Here is a 17,385-nt window from a genome sequence, read left to right on the forward strand (position 1 = left end):
GATCCTTTTGCTAGTGGCTTCAAAGCTTCAGAGCTCGTTAGAGCAAGCCATAAAATGAAACCGTATTCCTCTAATTTGTCTTGGTTACATAGGGACGCGGCGGCTCGCGAGCCCTGAATGCTGCCACGCAGAGATGCTCGCTGCGCGCATCCCAGCCTGCCTACGGTAGATCACCGGGATCCGTGCCGAACGTCAGATCCATGAATAAATGGCTCAGGGGGGGACAATACATTCGTCCCCATCCGTCACTGAACAAAACCTGGGAGCTGAGCCCGGAGCGGTGCTTCGGCTGCTGGCTTTGTCCCACTCGTGGGTCCCCGCCGGTTCCCACGGCCCCGCCGCCAAACGGGGCCGCGCCTGCGAGCTCAGCCTTCCTCCCTCCGGACCCAGGCAAGATGGAAGAGGAGGATGGAGTGCTGCTGGTTTTAATTATCACCTTCGTTTTCACGGATGAGCAACAATGAGTTTAATTTATCGCCGTTTGGTGTTTGCTGATCAGACTCCTGGCTTTCCGCTGGGCAAGCCAAATCCGAAGAAAATAGCTTTCCAAATGATCTCATTGCTGTTTCCTTCCCCTGGATCCAACAAGCAGAGCGAACGGAGAAGTGGCCAGCAAGGTACTGCTTCACCGGAGAGCCGGGGAGCTCTGCGGGAGGTCCTGCTCAGGAGCTGCATTTTGCTGGAAAAGAGGTTTAAAAGGAGATGGAAAGGCAGCGGTGACTCTGTGGGATGGAAATTAGTGATGGAGTCTGAGGACATAAATGTTCTTCTTTGGAGAAAAAGGAAAGAAAGGGGTTCAGAGGAGTTAGGTCCCAATTCCCAGTGCACCGTTGGTGGTTCCCTCCTCTTGCAAAGGGGGTGGACGGCACTGGACTGAAGATGGAGGTGGGTGGGAAGCCCTTGAAGATGTTGGCATCAGCAGCATGAATATCTCACTTAAATGAAATGTTGGCAAAAGGAGATGAAAAGCTTAGGTGGATTTTCCCTTCCTGATATCCCTGGCCTTGTCCGCTCACAATCCTTCTGAACCAGAAACCATGGCAAGCCGGCAACAGGGAGTCCGAGGAGAAATTCTGGGTGTTTTCTGGGAAAAGTGGTGGGCCAAAGATGGAGGGAAATGGTTTCAGAGAGAGAGAAACAGCTTCTGGGAGTCTCTGGGACTCTGAGACTCTGGGAGTCTGGGAGTTTAGGAGAGGCAAACTGAGAGAAGAGGGGCACCAGTGCAGCGTGGCTCATTCATATCTTCATAGACCCCCTAAAAATTTTCCAGTATGGTGCAACGGAGTTAAAGTGAATAGATGCATGCTGGCAAATTTGCTTTCTTAGTCACCTTCCGTGGGCCCCTTAGGAGGAGCCCAGAGCTCTCCAGGACCACCAGCTGAGGAGCTCTGCCGAACGTGGAGAGGCTCAGAGATGCTTTTCGCTTACACATCCAGCCTTTGAAGATGTTGCATTGCCTGAAGTTGCAGCCTCTCCCCAGCCTGATGGTCGAGGCCAACAGGTAGAGACTTGAGAGCGAGCTGGAGAGTTGTAAAATCAGAGGCTGTTGGCTTAAATCACGTTTTAAGAAGTGTATCCCCAGGCAGCGTTGAGAGGAGGCTCCTGGAAGGGCGAAGCACAGTGAGGGGAGGGATTTGAGCCCCGGAGGAAGCGGGATGGGAGAGGTGGGAAGCTGTTCCTGGAGATAACGAGATGCGGGGGAGGCCACACAGCAAGCGCTGTAGGTCCTGGCTTCCTCTGTTCATCTGAGGCTGAAACGACTATATCAAAGGGAGGGAAAAAAGATGGGTGTAGGGCTGGTTGCCTCCAAAAGCTGGTGGCCACCCAACGGGAGGACAGCTGTAGTGCTGAGGGTAGGTAGGTGGTGGCTGTGGGCAAGCACTTGAAGAGGAGCAGGTCCCAGGGAAATCTTTGAGGTTCGGGGTACGGGGCCCAGGGAGGTTGCACTGTCCCCATCCTTGGAGGTTTTCAAGAGCAGATTGAACACAGCCCTGAGCAACCTGGTCTGACCTCATGGCCAACCCTGCTTTGAGCAGGAGGTTGGAGTAGAGATCTCCTGAGGTCCCTTCCAACCTGAATTTCCCTATGGTCCTGTGATCCTAAGACACATCCAGATTGTTCCCCCCTTGTAGAGCCTTTCCAGGGCGTTAGGGGAGAGAAGCCAGCACATCACTCCAGTCAATTATTTCCTGTCTTTTGTCAGACAAAATCCCACTCTGGTAAATCTGACATTGCCAAATAGGTTTAGAAAATGCTGCCTTTAACCTCCAGGGTCGCACGGTGAGTGGGGACATGAGATCTGAGTTTTATTCCATGGAACCAGACAGAGTAACACCATGGAAATGATGCTGGGCAGAAATTTAGAAAATAATAATATTTCTTTTTTCATCAAGGAATGTCATACTGTAGCATCTGGAGATGTCCCAGGCCGTGTTGGGATTAAGATGCCATGACACTAAATTATTCTCAGGGACGGCGATTCCCCCATCTGGCAGCAAACACCTCTCTGCTCCAACCACCGTTGAAGAAGCCAAAGGCCACTTTAGCAAGGACCACCGACAGCACCAAATTCCCTACGTGCATGGAGTTAGCTATTGCAAACAGAACATCTGACAGCCCCCTCCCAGTCCATAGTCACCCTCAGCCTCATCTCTCTCTTAACTAAACTCTTCATTTACAAAGAGCAGTGCCTATAAGAAAAAAAGTCCGGGTAGTTCTGGGTCAGCACTGCTATTTTTGCAATGTTTCCTGTGCTTGCAGGATCTCGGTGTGTCGTGTCTCCATCACCTCCTGCATCTCCACCGTGTTTCATGGGCGCACGGTGCCAGATTCACGGTGGTATAAACATGCAGACCTCAGCTTGCTGGAGAACTGACTCGCTTTTTTATTTTCTTTGACTTGGGGGCTGCCTTTTGAAATGAGAATAAAACAATAATTTAAGGGTTGAGGAAATCTTAATCTCTCTCTTCCCAGAATAGCACTTGAGAAGAACTGAGATCTTTTAGCCTGAAGAACTTGAATAAATGGAGTAGGAAGTTTTTATCACCATCCTAGTTTACTATTCAGTTTTCCCTCCTGAGGTAAAAAGTGGGAAACTTTTGTCAGAGTCTTGTTTTATCCCTGTCTGGTGCTATTCATAAATTTTTCGTGAAGAGCTCTGCAGGCAGCAAGTTTGTTCTCGGTACGAACATCCGCTGCTCTCAGGTCACTGCCTGCAGCCTGGACTCCGCTGAAACATTTATGGGGTCCCATAAATGCAACAGGATCCCATAAATCTGAACAGAAGGGAGGAAAAACAATTCTTATGAAACACAGCAAGGGACTACCTTGTTTGTTTACCACGCAAGCATGGCACGCTTCGTTTTTTCTCTCTGAGAAGTCTGAACTATTTCTTTAAAAGTGCTGTTGCGGTGGGAAAATGCCTCATTGTATTCTTGGTCCTGTATAGGGATAGGAAAAAAAAAATTTGAAAGCCCCAAAAGATGGATCCTTGGCTCATAGGAAGCTGGAAGCTGACAGTGAGATTTCTGTGAGCCATAAAGCTTTTCTGTTTGTTTTTATTTGTAGCCGTTGTGCTGTCACTTCCACCAGTTACCAGCTGCCTCTCAGCTGTGCCTGGCACCATCACGAGAGCCAGAGCTGGAGCTGTCACCGCTGGTTTTATTTCTGGGGTTGCCTCTGCCCGGTCAAACACAAGGGATGGAACAGGTCTTCCTGCCGGTAAACTGAAAGTTTAGTCTGGAGAAGAGATTAGCCTGGAGGAGTCTGAGGGGAGACCTCATCGCGCTCTACAACTACCTGGAAGGAGGTTGTAGCGAGGTGGGGGTTGGTCTCTTCTCCCAAGTAACAGCGATAGGACAAGAGGAAATGGCCTCAAGTTGCACCAGGGGAGGTTTAGATTGGACATTAGGAAAACTGTCTTCACCGAAAGGGTTGTCAAGCCTTGGCACAGGCTGCCCAGGGAAGTGGTGGAGTCCCCATCCCTGGAGGTATTTAAAAGACGTGTAGATGAGGCGCTTAGGGACATGGTGTAGTGGGCATGGGGGTGTTGGGTTGACGGTTGGACTCGATGATCTTGGAGGTCTTTTCCAACCTTCATGGTTCTATGATTCTATGATTGTATGAAGTTTGACCATCCTGGAAAGTCCTCCAGCGTGGCTCGTGGATGGCTCCTTGGCATGCAACAGGCCTTCCTGCAGCCGACAAACCCAGCAGCCCACGCCTTTTGCAGGGAAGTGTTGCGCGCGCGACAGTAGCATGGGATGTATGAGTTAATTTTTAAATAAAATGCAGCCTCCAGCCTCCTGAGCCTCCAGCCAGCCCAGGGTGAGAAGTTTAGGTGTCCCTCATGGGTGGGGGAACAGAAGACCTCTCCAGGTGCATGTCTCAGGGCAAACGACGGCTATTTTTGGCCTCTGTGTATCCAACATTGTTTTCTCCATCAGTGCAGCAGGGATTTACTAAAAATAAAAAGGTATTCACAGGAGAGGGTGCAAAGGCAGCTGTTTCCATAGGCAGATGCCAACGTTGAGGGACCCAGGCTGAAAGCACAGCGAGAGCGAGCCCTATCAGGTCAAGCGAACGGAGACTTAACCCAGATTTGGTGATTTACTGTTGGACAAGATCTAGGTCAGGAGGACCCACCAAGGAACATCAGCAGCAGCTTTCCCCCTTTTCCAAAGCAGTCTGCTTTCCTCTTTCTTTCTTTGGCAATTGTTATGGATTTCATTCAGCTTTTGCAGCCTTCAAAACGTGGAACAATAGTGAGACAGCGAAGCTCAGGAAGCCGGGGAGCAGGAATAACAGTTGACGTTGTGTCCTTTCCCAGCCTTGCTGCCAGACACCCCTTCCCCTTCACTCCTTCTCCAGGAAGTCTGACCTCTCTGTTGGGTGTTTTCCAGGCTGTTGATCTGCTTTTGCATCGCCCTGCACCCAAGGGAAATGCAAGGCTGCAGATAACACCCTGATGCAATGCACCAGTGGTGCAAAATGTCTTCTCTTGGAAGAAAGAAGAGCCTTGGGAGCAAAATTGCACCAATCCTTGTCCTGGGAAGATCCCTGTCCCCTTTCCTCTCCTCTCTCACCATGGTCTTGCTGTGCTTCTGGGGCTCTGGAGCTCTGCATGCCTCTGGGCAGGCACGTGAACACCGCTATGGTGATGGATCATGGCCATCAGGGTCTTGGTTGCATGCCAAGGAGAAGATGGAAAGTGCCAACACAGCACCCAAATGTTAAGAACGGGGCTCGCTGCAGGGAAAGGACAGCAGGGACACACTGTTAGGACATGTCCCCTTCCCTACATGAGTGCTGGATGCAGAGGGAGCCTGGGAAAACCTTTTGGAGGCTGGAGGTCCATGGGCTAGGACAGGGACAACCAGCAGGAGCTCTGCAGGAGACTGTCCCATTGAGCGTTCAATAAGAGAAGCAGGAGGGACACGTTTTAGGGGGGAAGCCGAGGGTTTTTAGCAATGCTGACAAACACCAAACGTGTCTTCTTTTCCTTTCGGTGCTTCAGTTCCCACGGCTGATGTTGCCTTAGCGAGCTCATTTCAAAGCACGGCCAGAGGCTCAAAAAATAGGGAGAGCTCGGGATCGAGACGGTGCCAACCCCCCGTCAGCACACGAGTGGGGGGCTGGGTGGTGTAACCCGTGGCTTAGGGACATCGGTACATCGAACCCATCTCAGTTTTACCGGTGAGGCCAGCTAAAACGCTTCCCGGTTGCCCCAGGGCTGCTGGGTCACGGCCCAGCATATTTATCTTGTCTTCTCTGCTCCGCGGCAGCGAGCGAAGTCCAATTTGGTTTGGGGGGAAGAAAAGAAATAACACTTTGGAACGTGTTCTTCTCTGCACTGAGTTAAGAGCGAGGCGTGCGTGGGGCGCAGAGCCCTCGGCCGCTCCCCGTGTGCCCCCCGTTTGCATCGGGGTGCATCGCAAAGCAAAAAGGAGTTTGCTCTTAGCAGCCCATCACACCCAAAGGCTGCGGATTTAGGGCTTTACGCTGCTCTCGGCAAATACCAGCGTAATTAAAAGAAGATGCAGACAAGTGGTCTTATCTCGCTCTCCCCCAGGAGCCAGGGCGATTAACGGGGACGAGCAGAGAGTTCGGCCGTCGGAGATTAACGTCGGGGCTTTCCGCGGGGGAGAACACCGCGTGGGGGGATGAGAGCGATGACAGCAAATTCGGTTTTCCTTAATGCTTACTCAACCGCTTGTCACGCCGTGGGGCAGCTTTCCTTTCCCCCGGGCTACGACGACGAGGCAGGAGGATGCAGGAGGAGAAGGATACGTTCCCCGCAGCCGGGGGATGCGTGATTAATAGATTTCAAGCTATGTGTCCCCGCACGGTTCATTAAACCCTGGGTCCAGATCTTTCCCCGCGTCGTGTTGAGCTCAGTCCTTTAATTACGGGTACTTGGGGATGTTTGTGTGCGGGACCCAAAATCCCGGCTCCGGCATCGCGGTGCTGGAAGCTGGGTGTGCTGGCTCGCGGAAAGATGCAATAACAGTAAAATGGGAAAGAGTGGGGAAGGGGGGGGCGAAGTCCAGAGCCTGTGGCGAGGCTGGCACCTCCGTGCTGGGCAGGACAGGACAGGACGGAGGAGGTGACACAGCAGGAGGGGCTGGGGGCTCCGCTCTCCTTGCACCCCAAATTTCTGGTGTAAAGTGAATAAAAGGTGTCCGTGAGGGCGGTTGTGCTGGTACCAGGACACTGGTGCAGATGGGTGCTGGTTGGAAAGGCGGGTTATTTTGGGGGGGTTAACAGAAGAGGGACCATGGGAGATAGCGGGGGTGCTGGTGATGGGGCGTGGTGGTTTTGGGGGACAGCGGTGCGGGGAAGAGTAATTCGGGAGAGGTTTACACGGGGGTGCAATGCTGGGGGGGCAGGGGGGGCCGGGGCATGTCCATGTGCTGCAGAGGGGGGCAATGGTTTGGGGGAGGCCAGGGCACACCGCCCCGCGGGGCTCTGTGGGGCGCCGTATCACACCCTCCCACGAGGCTCTATGGTGCTCCGTGGGGCTCCGTGTCACACCCTCCCGCGGGGCTCCGTGGGGCTCCGTGTCACACTGCCCTGTGGGGCTCCGTGGGGCTCCGTGTCACACCCTCCCGCGGGGCTCCGTGGGGCTCCGTGGGGCTCCGTGTCACACCCTCCCGCGGGGCTCCGTGGGGCTCCGTGTCACACCCTCCCGCGGGGCTCCGTGGGGTTCCGTGGAGCTCCGTGTCACACTGCCCCGCGGGGCTCCGTGGGGCTCCGTGGGGGTCCGTCTTACACCACCCCACAGGGCTTCGTGGGGCTCCGTCTCACACCGCCCCGCGGGGCTCCGTGGGGCTCCGTGGGGCTCCGTCTCACACCGCCCCGCGGGGCTCCGTGGGGCTCCGTGTCACACCCTCCCGCGGGGCTCCGTGGGGCTCCGTGGGGCTCCGTGTCACACCCTCCCGCGGGGCTCCGTGGGGCTCCGTGTCACACCCTCCCGCGGGGCTCCGTGGGGCTCCGTGGGGCTCCGTCTCACACCGCCCCGCGGCGCTCCGGGGGGTCGGACGAGCCCACGCCACGGCTCGGGGGGGGGCTGTGGCGGGGGTTGGACGCACCCATGAGCGGCGGCGGAGGGGGGGGGTGGAACCAGCGTTGTGCCGGGGGTGTGTGCGCGGGGGCAGGAGTTGGACGAGCCCATGCCTCGCGGAGGGGGGAGGCAGCCGTACCCGCCGCTGTGTTTGCGTCCAGCTGTTGTCGGCGGTAGAAGCCTTTCCGGCCCCGTTCCGTGTAAGAAGAGGAGAAGGTCGGTCTGAGTCCTCCGCGTCCGGGAAGGCAGAAAGCGCGGGCGGCGACGCGGCTCTACCGCGGCCCTCCCCCCCGCAGCGGGAAGAGCGGTGGTGCGTGCGGCGGGGGGCGGGGCGAGGCGGGGCGGGGCGGGGCGCAGCGGCCGCAGTGCTGCCGGCTCCCTCCTCCCGTCGCCGCATCGCCGTCGCCATGGCGCTGTGCGGCCGCTCCGCGCTCCTCCTGCCGGCCCCGCGCCCCTCGCCGCGCCGCCCCCGGGCCGCCGAGGCCTTCGTCAGGTAACGGGTGGGAGCCACCGGGGAAAGGCGTTGAGGGTGCGGGGCGGGGGGGGGGGGAATGAAGAGCTGACAGGGAGGGGCCGGCCCGGGCTTTGGGCTGCACTGAGGGGGCTGGTGGGGTGGGGTCGGGCCGGGCCGGGCGTTGGGGAGCACTGAGGGGGCCAGGGGTATGAAGGAGACTGGGGGTATTGAAGGGGCTGCGTGGAGCGGGGCTGGGGCATTAAGGGTGCTGAGGGCATCGAGGGGGGTTTTGGGGGAGATGATGGGGAGGGCTTGGGGGCGTTGAGGGGTTGTGGGGGGAGGTGAGGTGTTCAGAGAGCTGTGGGCACTGAAGGTGCAGGTTGGGAAGAAAATGAGGTGTTAAAGGCGTTGGGGTGGGCTGGTGGGAAGGAGGGGGCTAAGGGCTTTGGAGGTGCCGAGGTAGGCTAGAATGGAGGGGTTGGGGGTGTTAAGGAGAGGTTTTGCGGAGTGCAGGGAACATTAAAGAGTTTTGGGGGGTATTGCAAGGGGATTTGGAGCCATTAAGGAGTTTGGGGTGTTATGGGGGGCTGGAGCATTAGGAGCAGCATGTGAGGGGCTGAGGCTATGGGTGGAAGGCATGGGGCATCATGCGGGGTGGCTAATTTTGCAGGTGGCTACTGAGAGACAAGTGTTGATGGCCTTGATGGGATGGCAGGCAGGGGCCTGACGCGGCCTTGTGGGTGTAGGGATTGGCGACCGCTGGAGGAGGGTGTGTGGGAGGCTGTGGTGGATTGGGGGACAAAAAGAGAGGTTTGGGGACCTTGGAGAGGGGCTGGTCTGGAGAGAGTGGGCTTGGGGTAGTGTTACTGCGGGGAGCTAAGCCTGGGTCTGGTTTGGGAGCTACCTTGGAAGTAGGGGAAAAAGGGCTTGGGAAAGGTAGGAAACCTGAATTAGGGTAGGGATAGCAGAGGTTTGGGAGGGGTTGGGGGATTATGGAGAGAAAGGAGATTGTATATTTGTGTGGGCACCTGCTGGGTGGCTTGTGGAAAGCTGCTTGAGGGTATGAAGGCAAGAACATTCTCTGAGCTTCAGAAATATGGAGGGTAGGGCTTGACAAGAGATGGGGCGTGCGGACGTGTTAGGTGATAGCGTTGGCTCTATGGGAGCTCGGGTGTCAGCTCAGGTGTCGTTAGGTTGCTAGAGCTCTATTTCCTTTTAAAGACTTAAGGTGCACCCATGTGTGTGTATTAGGCTACAGTGTATTATCTGAAGTGTCTGAATATCACAAAGAACAACCCAGGAACTGAAGCGCTTGATGCTTTCAATATTTATAGCACAATACATGGAAATATTCACCAGTGTGAAGCCAGATAATAGAGTAACTGGGACATGGCACGTAAATTGCAGAATTGCATGTAAATCACAAACAAACAGTTGGACGAGCTACCTGGGTATTAAAGTGTTTATACGTTTGCCATAGCTTTTACATTTTTAAAAAAAAAAGGGTTTGATATTTTGTTCAAGGAGGGAAGCAAAGCATTTTTACTTTTCAGACAATATGCTTGTGAAATTAGAAATTCGGCACTGTGGGAAAGAAATGGAGGTCGTTCTGTTTGCTTGAGATGCATGAACATGGCTGTTCTGTGATGGTTATGTTCCCTCTCTGCCTGCAGTTAGAAACTGAATTGATCATAAGAGGGAAGGAAAACTGAATAAATAAATAATAACTGAATAAATTTATCTTATTTGTTTAAAAAGAGCTTAGTATTTGTTTATAGCTGGAAAGTATCTCAAAATTCATGATCGGTAACAAAATACCAAGATGGTAAAAAAAAGCACAAGCTGAAAGAGAAAATGGTTTCCACTCAAGCCCCTCTCTTTATGAGTGATTTTGTAATCTGAGATCCTGTTTTAGAGTTGTCATGAGAACATTCAGACTCTCTGTGAACATCTGCAAGCTTTTGAGCTCCACTGGGAGATCCAGACAGCATCTATAATTTGGCGTGTTTGTAGGAGGCATGTCATCCGTTAATTTTTTTTTTTTTTCCTCTTCAACATTCGTTCTTGTACAGTTTTTTTTTTCAGGCCAGATGGAGGCAGGGAGGCCAGTGTTTGCAATAAATTTCCCAGGCAGTCAGCAGATACCAGGCAGTTAATAAAAATAACTTAAAACAAAACAATCCTCCTCCCCCCGCCCCCAAGTCCCAAACAGGAATGGAAAAATTCTTAAGACTATATAAAGAGTAGAGAAACGGCCAGAGATAATTCTTGGAGTTCTTCCACATACTTCAGAGTTTTGGTCTGCCGTATGGTGTGTTGGGAGCTGGCGTTTACCACAGCGACCCGAGGCGTTGTAACAACAAAAGGAAGTAAAGAATGGTTTTGTAAATAAAAAGAAAAAATCCCTTAACTAAGAGATGAGTATTGCCCAAAAAAGGGTATGCCTTTTTAGAAGATGATGTCATGTTTCATGTGTCTGTGTTTAGTGGGGAGCGAGTGTTTTCCTTACGAATATGTGCATTTCTGAACAAAATTTCTATTAAATGCACCATATAAAATCAATGTAAAACCTGTTCTATTTGGTAGGGCTTTGGACACACCCAATTTTGCATTACCTTTATGTAAAATAGAGTAGGCAAATCCTCCGTGTTTGTAACGTAACACAGATCCGTTCTCGCTGTGTGGGGAAATGCAAAATGAATGCTTGGGTTCATTTTTGTATTGTCTCTGCCTATAAGCCTAATATTATCATCCTCTAAACCAGTCTGTTCTTAATCACGTAGTGGTTGAGTATGTGGCTTTTTTCCGATGGCTTCAGAGGAGCAGTCAGTGGGGTGTTTGGGAGCGTGGTGGTACACGGACGAAAGAGTTGTGGTTTCCCAGCCAGTTTTAGCAGGGGTCGTATCTGTGTTGAAAGATTAACAGTTTGTATCCATGTGTTCTTATGTAATTATGCCGAGGTTCAGGATTTTGTAATAGCACAGTTTCACCAAAATTTTTGTAAGGAATGCTCTGTATTTTAGCTATGCAAAGACAGAGCTAATTTAACTTGCTAAGGACGAAAAAAAAAGAGAAACAAACTCCATTCCTTGAATATGGATGGTTTTCTACCATGGCTTAGGGTCTGTCAAGTGCTAGGCTGCGGCCTAAGTGAAGAGGGATGTGGGACTATATGGTTGATAGGAAGGTAGAAGAAATGCTTGGGATGGAAAAGTTGCCAAGGAGAGGAGCAGAGCTATTGGGTTAACTCAATTGCCTGTGGAGCTTCAGCCGAAGTTACCCCTTTGTGATCGTTGATCTAACTGGTGGCAAAGCATCTGGCTTCATGCTTTGTGGCTGCAGTGGTTGTGGTCCAGTACTGGGCTCTGCAAGTAAATTTAGTCTTAAGGCTCTGTAGCTTAACTTCTGATTTCTGCCGAAGTTCTAGACGCTTGTCTTGTCTTTCTGGTCAGAGACTGATTGATGGCAGAATAATTACACTCCAGCTGCTAGTCTTTCCTACTTCTTCAAATATTGCCATTTTCTCAGGTGATAATGTTTTTTGGGGGAAATAGTTGGTGTCCTTGATAACATGCTGCAATTTAAGAAAGTGAAAATACGGAGCTGATGTTCATAAATTAGCCTGTTAAACAGAGAATGCATCAAGGCTGCAGGTCTAACCGACACGTACGTGTGTGTAGGTGATGGGCAACCTATCATTTGATTGCACCCATGGAAGAACTTCATCTCCTTTCCAGCCCGTTAGCTGATGTTGAGGTCCTACCTGTGAGTTACTCACAGTAAACAAGTGTGCCGAAGGGCTGCACTATCCAGCATGGTTATAGAAAATACCAATTTGAATATTGATGTGCATTCTTAATAAATAGTGCTACTGTTCAGATGTGCTGAAGTGCCAAAGATCCTGAACAAGCCTGTAGTTTGCAAACAGCATCAGGTAGTCCCAACCATTTAGTAAGGAGAGATTCGTGTTTGTTCCTATGTGCTTTGAGGTCTCTGAATTACAGAATCGAATATAACTATCCAGTTAAAGTCAAGAAGCAAGGAATTTGTGCCTGTAAAATGCACACGGAGTTGAAATTTCTTCCTTTATGTCCAGTTTTAATATTTGCTACTTACTGTTGCTAAACATGCTAAGTGTTTTTAAAGTTGCTAGATCTCCTATTTTCAGTCAAGTTCCTTATGTTCATTGTAGAGAAATTTTGAAAATAGCTGGAAAATTGTCATGTATTTTAAGGTCGGTGAATGTCGTTGTCTTTTGTGAGTGCCAAGCAGTAAAACAGAGATATTTTGGTGAGCTAAAAAAAAAACAACAACCTGGGAAAGCATGTTATTGTTCAAGCTAGATAGTAAATTTCAAATAAACTGTTTTTGAAATTAATGAAATTCTGAGAGTCTTTAGCTCAGTCTGACTTCTGGTTTCTGTTTTCACAAATATGTTAAGATGGTGATAATGTCAGACTGTGGGAAATGCAGGGAAATCCCATGCTCTAAGCAGACAATAATAATGTTTCTGGTAGAAATTGTGAGGTCAACAAAAGGCCCATGAAAGATAAACTTGATTTTTTTGGGGTAGAGTGGAAACAGATGGTAGTAGCAGCAAGTTAACAAGAAGTGAGATTTGGAAAAAAATAAACTGCTTTATCTTTCCATTTTATTTATTTATTTCTTTTTAAAAATCAAGCACTTAACATTAAAACCAGCGTCTGTCTTAGGTAGACAGCATGAATCTGTTAAGTCATTCCCCGAAGATGAACCTTGTTAATGTGAGGATTTGCACAAGCTTGCCAGGGGTGTCTCAGATTTTTCCCCTTGTTCGCTGCTCTCGATCAAAGCTTTACCACGTGTGGGTTTTTAAGACTGCCTAGCCTTTGTGGGGGAGGAGCGAAACATCTGCCAATATGAAGCAAAACATACTCAACACAGTGAAATCACATCCTTTGTCAGCTGAATTGCACGTTAACCACAGCTGCGGCCATCCCAGCCGTATGGTAAGCCAGCCTGCGGGAATCAATTGGGAATCAGTCAGAGATCAATGCTAATATCGTTGCTGCATTAGTACCACTGGATTACAATGTCAGGAAAAGGAAGCTTGCGTGCAGAATAAATTCAGCTAGGGGAATCCCTTGCAGCAAGGGATGCAGAAAAAAGTAATACGTTGTGGAAACATAAATAAAATGAAAATTAAAATACTGTGTGGCATTATTTAAAAAATGTATTTGTTCTTTCTGATTGAGAAGGGCACAGTTGTTAATATTCTCTTTATTTGCCAATATACGTGGCTTGCAGCGCTGTGTCTGTTACTAAGCTGTGAAAGGCTAGACTGCTGTAAAGCAAGGTACTTTGCATAATTAGTGTGAAGACATGTGAACAGATGAGCACTAATTATTAGAAATTAATGATTGTCAATTATCTTCCCCTTTTTTTTGGATCTAGTCCAAGATTAGCAAATATCAAGTACCTCAACGTATAGTTTCTTAATTGGCCCAAACACACTTTATTGCCAGATGCCACCCCAAAATGTGGCTTTGCCTTCTGACCTGCCTTTATCAGCAGTCAGAGCAGCTTGCTGATGTTTCAAAGTATTATTTTTTTGACTCCTGAGCTAGAGTTTGTTTGGATCCGTAAGCTGATCTGACTTGACACATGGCTTCAAGATTATTAGTGCAGATACAAAGGCAATGAGGAGGGCGAGTCCGTCCCTTGCAGCACCGTGGGCTCTTATACTGGCTTAAGACGACGTAGAAATCGCATCTTCTGTTCAAATGTGCATGCTGGAAAAATTCTCACTTTCACCTACTTCAACTTCTCATCCACTTCTAAAGCAGCCTGGTTGTCTGTGGTTGTCTCGTTGGATATGGTTGGGTAACTAGCTTGCAGCTCATGTCTTGTCCAAGTCTCATTGCAGCCCAGGAATTTGAGGCTTCCTTAGAAGGGCTTCATGTAATTGTGTTTTCGAACACACCTAATGCTGATTTTTCAGCACCAAGCTGCTGTAAAAGTTAGTTGTGACTATGTATGTGGGTGGATCCAGAGCCATGTCTTCCAGGAAAGCATCCTGAAGCCCGGAGGGTTATGCCGTTGCGCAGATGTCATTCTTCATTGCTTCTGTTTGAAATTGTGTTACTGTGGTAAAATGAAAAGGAGTAAAAAGTCAGTACCCTTGCTAGGGTGCTTGCTTTGGAGGCGGGAAACGTCATGGATTTTTGTTCCCAGGACAGTTTCTTTGTTTTTGTCAGATGACTGCTTAATGTGAAATGCAAGAAAATGCCATTTTTTTTCCGCTGACTTTATACACAGTTAGGCCTGTATTGTTTAAGAGCATGTAGTAAGAATTCTAATTATTCTCTTTGCTATTTCTGAATAATGTCTTTCTTCAGACACAGAAGTCTTCTGTTTTTAATGTCAGCCTTTGAATGTAATGATTTATACACACTTGAAATGATGTTGAAAATGTTTCTGTGAAGAAGCTTTTTCAAAGATTTCTTTTGTAGAAACCACTTCTTTAAATGAGGCAAGGAAAAATAGGCTGTTTAATATTAAGATTGAAATAAACATCTTTATGGTCATACATCTCATTATGAAATAACGAACATATAATTTGCCCTACTCTTTTTCCCTTTATGTCAGGGCTGTCTCCTGGAGGAAATGTAGCACTGACATTCAACTTTACTTGGCAGAAATTTCTTAGCAGCTTAATCTGAGAACTTTATATATTTTAAAGGGTGCCCCAAAGTTATAATTTCTGTGAAAGATAATGAAAGTAATTCTAGGAGAGTAAAATTCCTAACTTTAAATCAAAACTTAAGGAGGGAAAGAGATACCCAACCCGGAACAAACATGCCAGTACTTTCTTCCCCCAATTCCTCTTCCCCTTTTCCCCCCTCCGCAGTTTATTTGAACAGATCAGAAAATATTTTCATAGAGCTCAAGAAGACAAAAACATTGTGTATTTTGCTTTGCTCTACTCTGGTCTCGTTGCACAGGCTCATAACACTACTTTTAAATGATAAACATATTTGATCAGGTCTCCCTTTTGTTGAAGCTGTTAGTGTGAAATTAAAAATTAAAGGTTTTAGGAATAACTTGCCTTGTATCATATAATAGGGTTTTTTAATAAATGGGAGTTTCTTACAAGGAGTTTCTGTACTTGTTCTTTGTCAAACTGACTTCTAACCGTTCCTTTCTTTTAAAAGTGATCAGTATAGGGGGGAAAAAATGATAGCAAAATCAAGGTATGTATTCATGCTGTGTTTATAATGCATAAGAGGTTTTAAAAATATTTTACAGTCCAGAAAAACCTGTCTTTGGCTGGAGAATTACTTAAATTTGCCTTGAGAGTAAAAGTTGAACACGAGTAGTAGAGGGGTTTTTGCATCTTGTTTCTGAGAGGAGTTGAATGAAAATCTACCTCTTGAGCCTTCAGATTGGAAGCATTAATAATATTTTTTCTGATGACAGTTTCTTTTCTCACTCTGAGCAGAAGCAGGAAGATGCATCCTCTGATATGGTAAATGTTTTATTAAAAGTCAGTCTGGAAGCTGCTTGTTGTGTCACTACAGAAGTCCTTGGGCATGCTTTCTCACAGTCCTTTCAATCTGTCCTTCAGATAGCCTCGGGAAGCATGGGTTTCTCTTAGAGTCCTTTGCAGATAGAATGAGAAGCATGTTTGTTTTCATGCCGGCTTTGTACATAAAGTTGCTTCCATTCTCTTGTGTTTTAGAGAGGCTCTGGCAATTCTACTTGCCTGCAGCTGGTCCTTAAATAACTGTAGGCTTGTTTGCATGCTAACAAATGAAATAAGTCAAATTTGTTTGTACCCACAGTGAAGAGTCTAGCAATTTTTTCTACTCTTGATCTTGTGACATGGGAAGTATAAAAATACGAGCACTGTATAGCTTGCCATAGCGGATCATCTCTCGCCTAGCTAGTCTGGGGTCCTGTTTAATGATGGGACGAAAGTCTTCCAGAATAAGATACAAAACCTTAAGTTTGGATAGCTGTGAGATTCAGTTTTAGGTTTTAAAGCACTAATAATTAGAAGTTGCTAAAATGTGCAGCATTAAGTTCAATGGTTCTTTCACGGACTTGATAGCATCACCTACATGGGCAACAACATCTGATAGTACCTGATAAGGTGTCTTTTTGCTGTCATCAATAGCTTTAATTTCTGTTTCTGTATCTAAGACTGGATCAAAATATCTATTCATACATACAGTGGACTGTGATACAGTACAGCATATAATATGAATTGGAAAGTTTCAGGCAAAAAGAATAATTGAGGGATTCAGAACTCAAATAGGCAACCTGAAAACTGGAAAAAATAAAACTGGAGTGGTTTGCATTGATTTTGTACTTCCTGTGAAAGTATCTTCAAATGTTGTCTGCCCTTTACTGTGGAATTGCACTTAAATTAGCTATAATGTAAACCTTTAGTGTTCATTCTGTCTTTCAGAGAAAGTAGAGCATGATAATTGTAGTATTACTAAAAAGATCGATTTGCTTTTTACTTGGCTTAAGTAACTATGAAAATAGAAATATATGACCTGACTTTCTTGTTTATTTGAGCTGATCATAAATTTAGCTCTGTGTGTTTCTGTAAGAGACATTTGTTTCCTAGAGCTGAACAGCTCATAGTTATATAAACAAGACTATAAACAAGAAAACACATTCACTAATATCAGCAGTGAAATTTCTTGCCTTCTATCTGTATTAAAACAAGCTCAGAAAATGTTGCCTAGAAGCACAAATTATGTTGCTTTCTGTCTGGCTATCGTAGCTGGATTTTTTTGCCCCGTTTAAAGATGCATGTTGGACAACTAAATTAAACTTCTTCATAAACAAAATGAATTGTTTATTATATAATCTTGGCAAGATGTGGTATTGTTTAATTTCTTTTTAATGCAGATTATCAAAGATTATATTTTAGGCTTATAATTTTCCCTAACTGTTCATTTTAGAAAAATTTCATGGTTTCAATACAGAAGTCATGAGAGGTAACATGCATCTTATGAAAATGATCTAGATATTTCTTTGGGTATAGTGGGGGAAAAAGTTCCTGCTTTTATGATGGCATTAAGTATTACGCATTTAGAGTTGCTTTGAGCTGTGGTTTACTTTCTGACTGGAAACTCACTAGTATAAGTTCAATTTGTTAATTTGTTTTGCAGAAAAAAAATCTTTCTTAAAAAGTTACATTCTTTTGGAGTTCAGCTTTTGTTATGTTAAATGAGAGTATTGGCTCTATATTTTTCCATTATGGATGAAATAAAATTCTAGAGAGTAATGCCAGATGCAAGGAAAAACTGTGGCACCTGAAGCTTAAATAATAAGAGAAAATCCCCTGGTCAGGACCTGTCTTATCTCAGAGTGC

General features: G+C 47.4%; 1 protein-coding gene across 1 annotated transcript in view; it reads left to right on the forward strand.

Moving 5' to 3' along the window:
• The first annotated feature begins 7,960 nt into the window (after nt 1-7,960).
• The window catches only part of DNAAF9 (dynein axonemal assembly factor 9), a 77,472-nt gene continuing 68,047 nt past the window's right edge, over nt 7,961-17,385 (forward strand). The window contains exon 1 of the mRNA XM_075148377.1: nt 7,961-8,054. Coding sequence (XP_075004478.1) covers nt 7,969-8,054 — 86 coding nt within the window. The 5' untranslated portion in view covers nt 7,961-7,968. The remainder of the gene's footprint in view (nt 8,055-17,385) is intronic.

This window comes from Calonectris borealis, chromosome 4 (assembly GCF_964195595.1).
Source record: "Calonectris borealis chromosome 4, bCalBor7.hap1.2, whole genome shotgun sequence".
Classification (NCBI taxonomy): domain Eukaryota; kingdom Metazoa; phylum Chordata; class Aves; order Procellariiformes; family Procellariidae; genus Calonectris; species Calonectris borealis.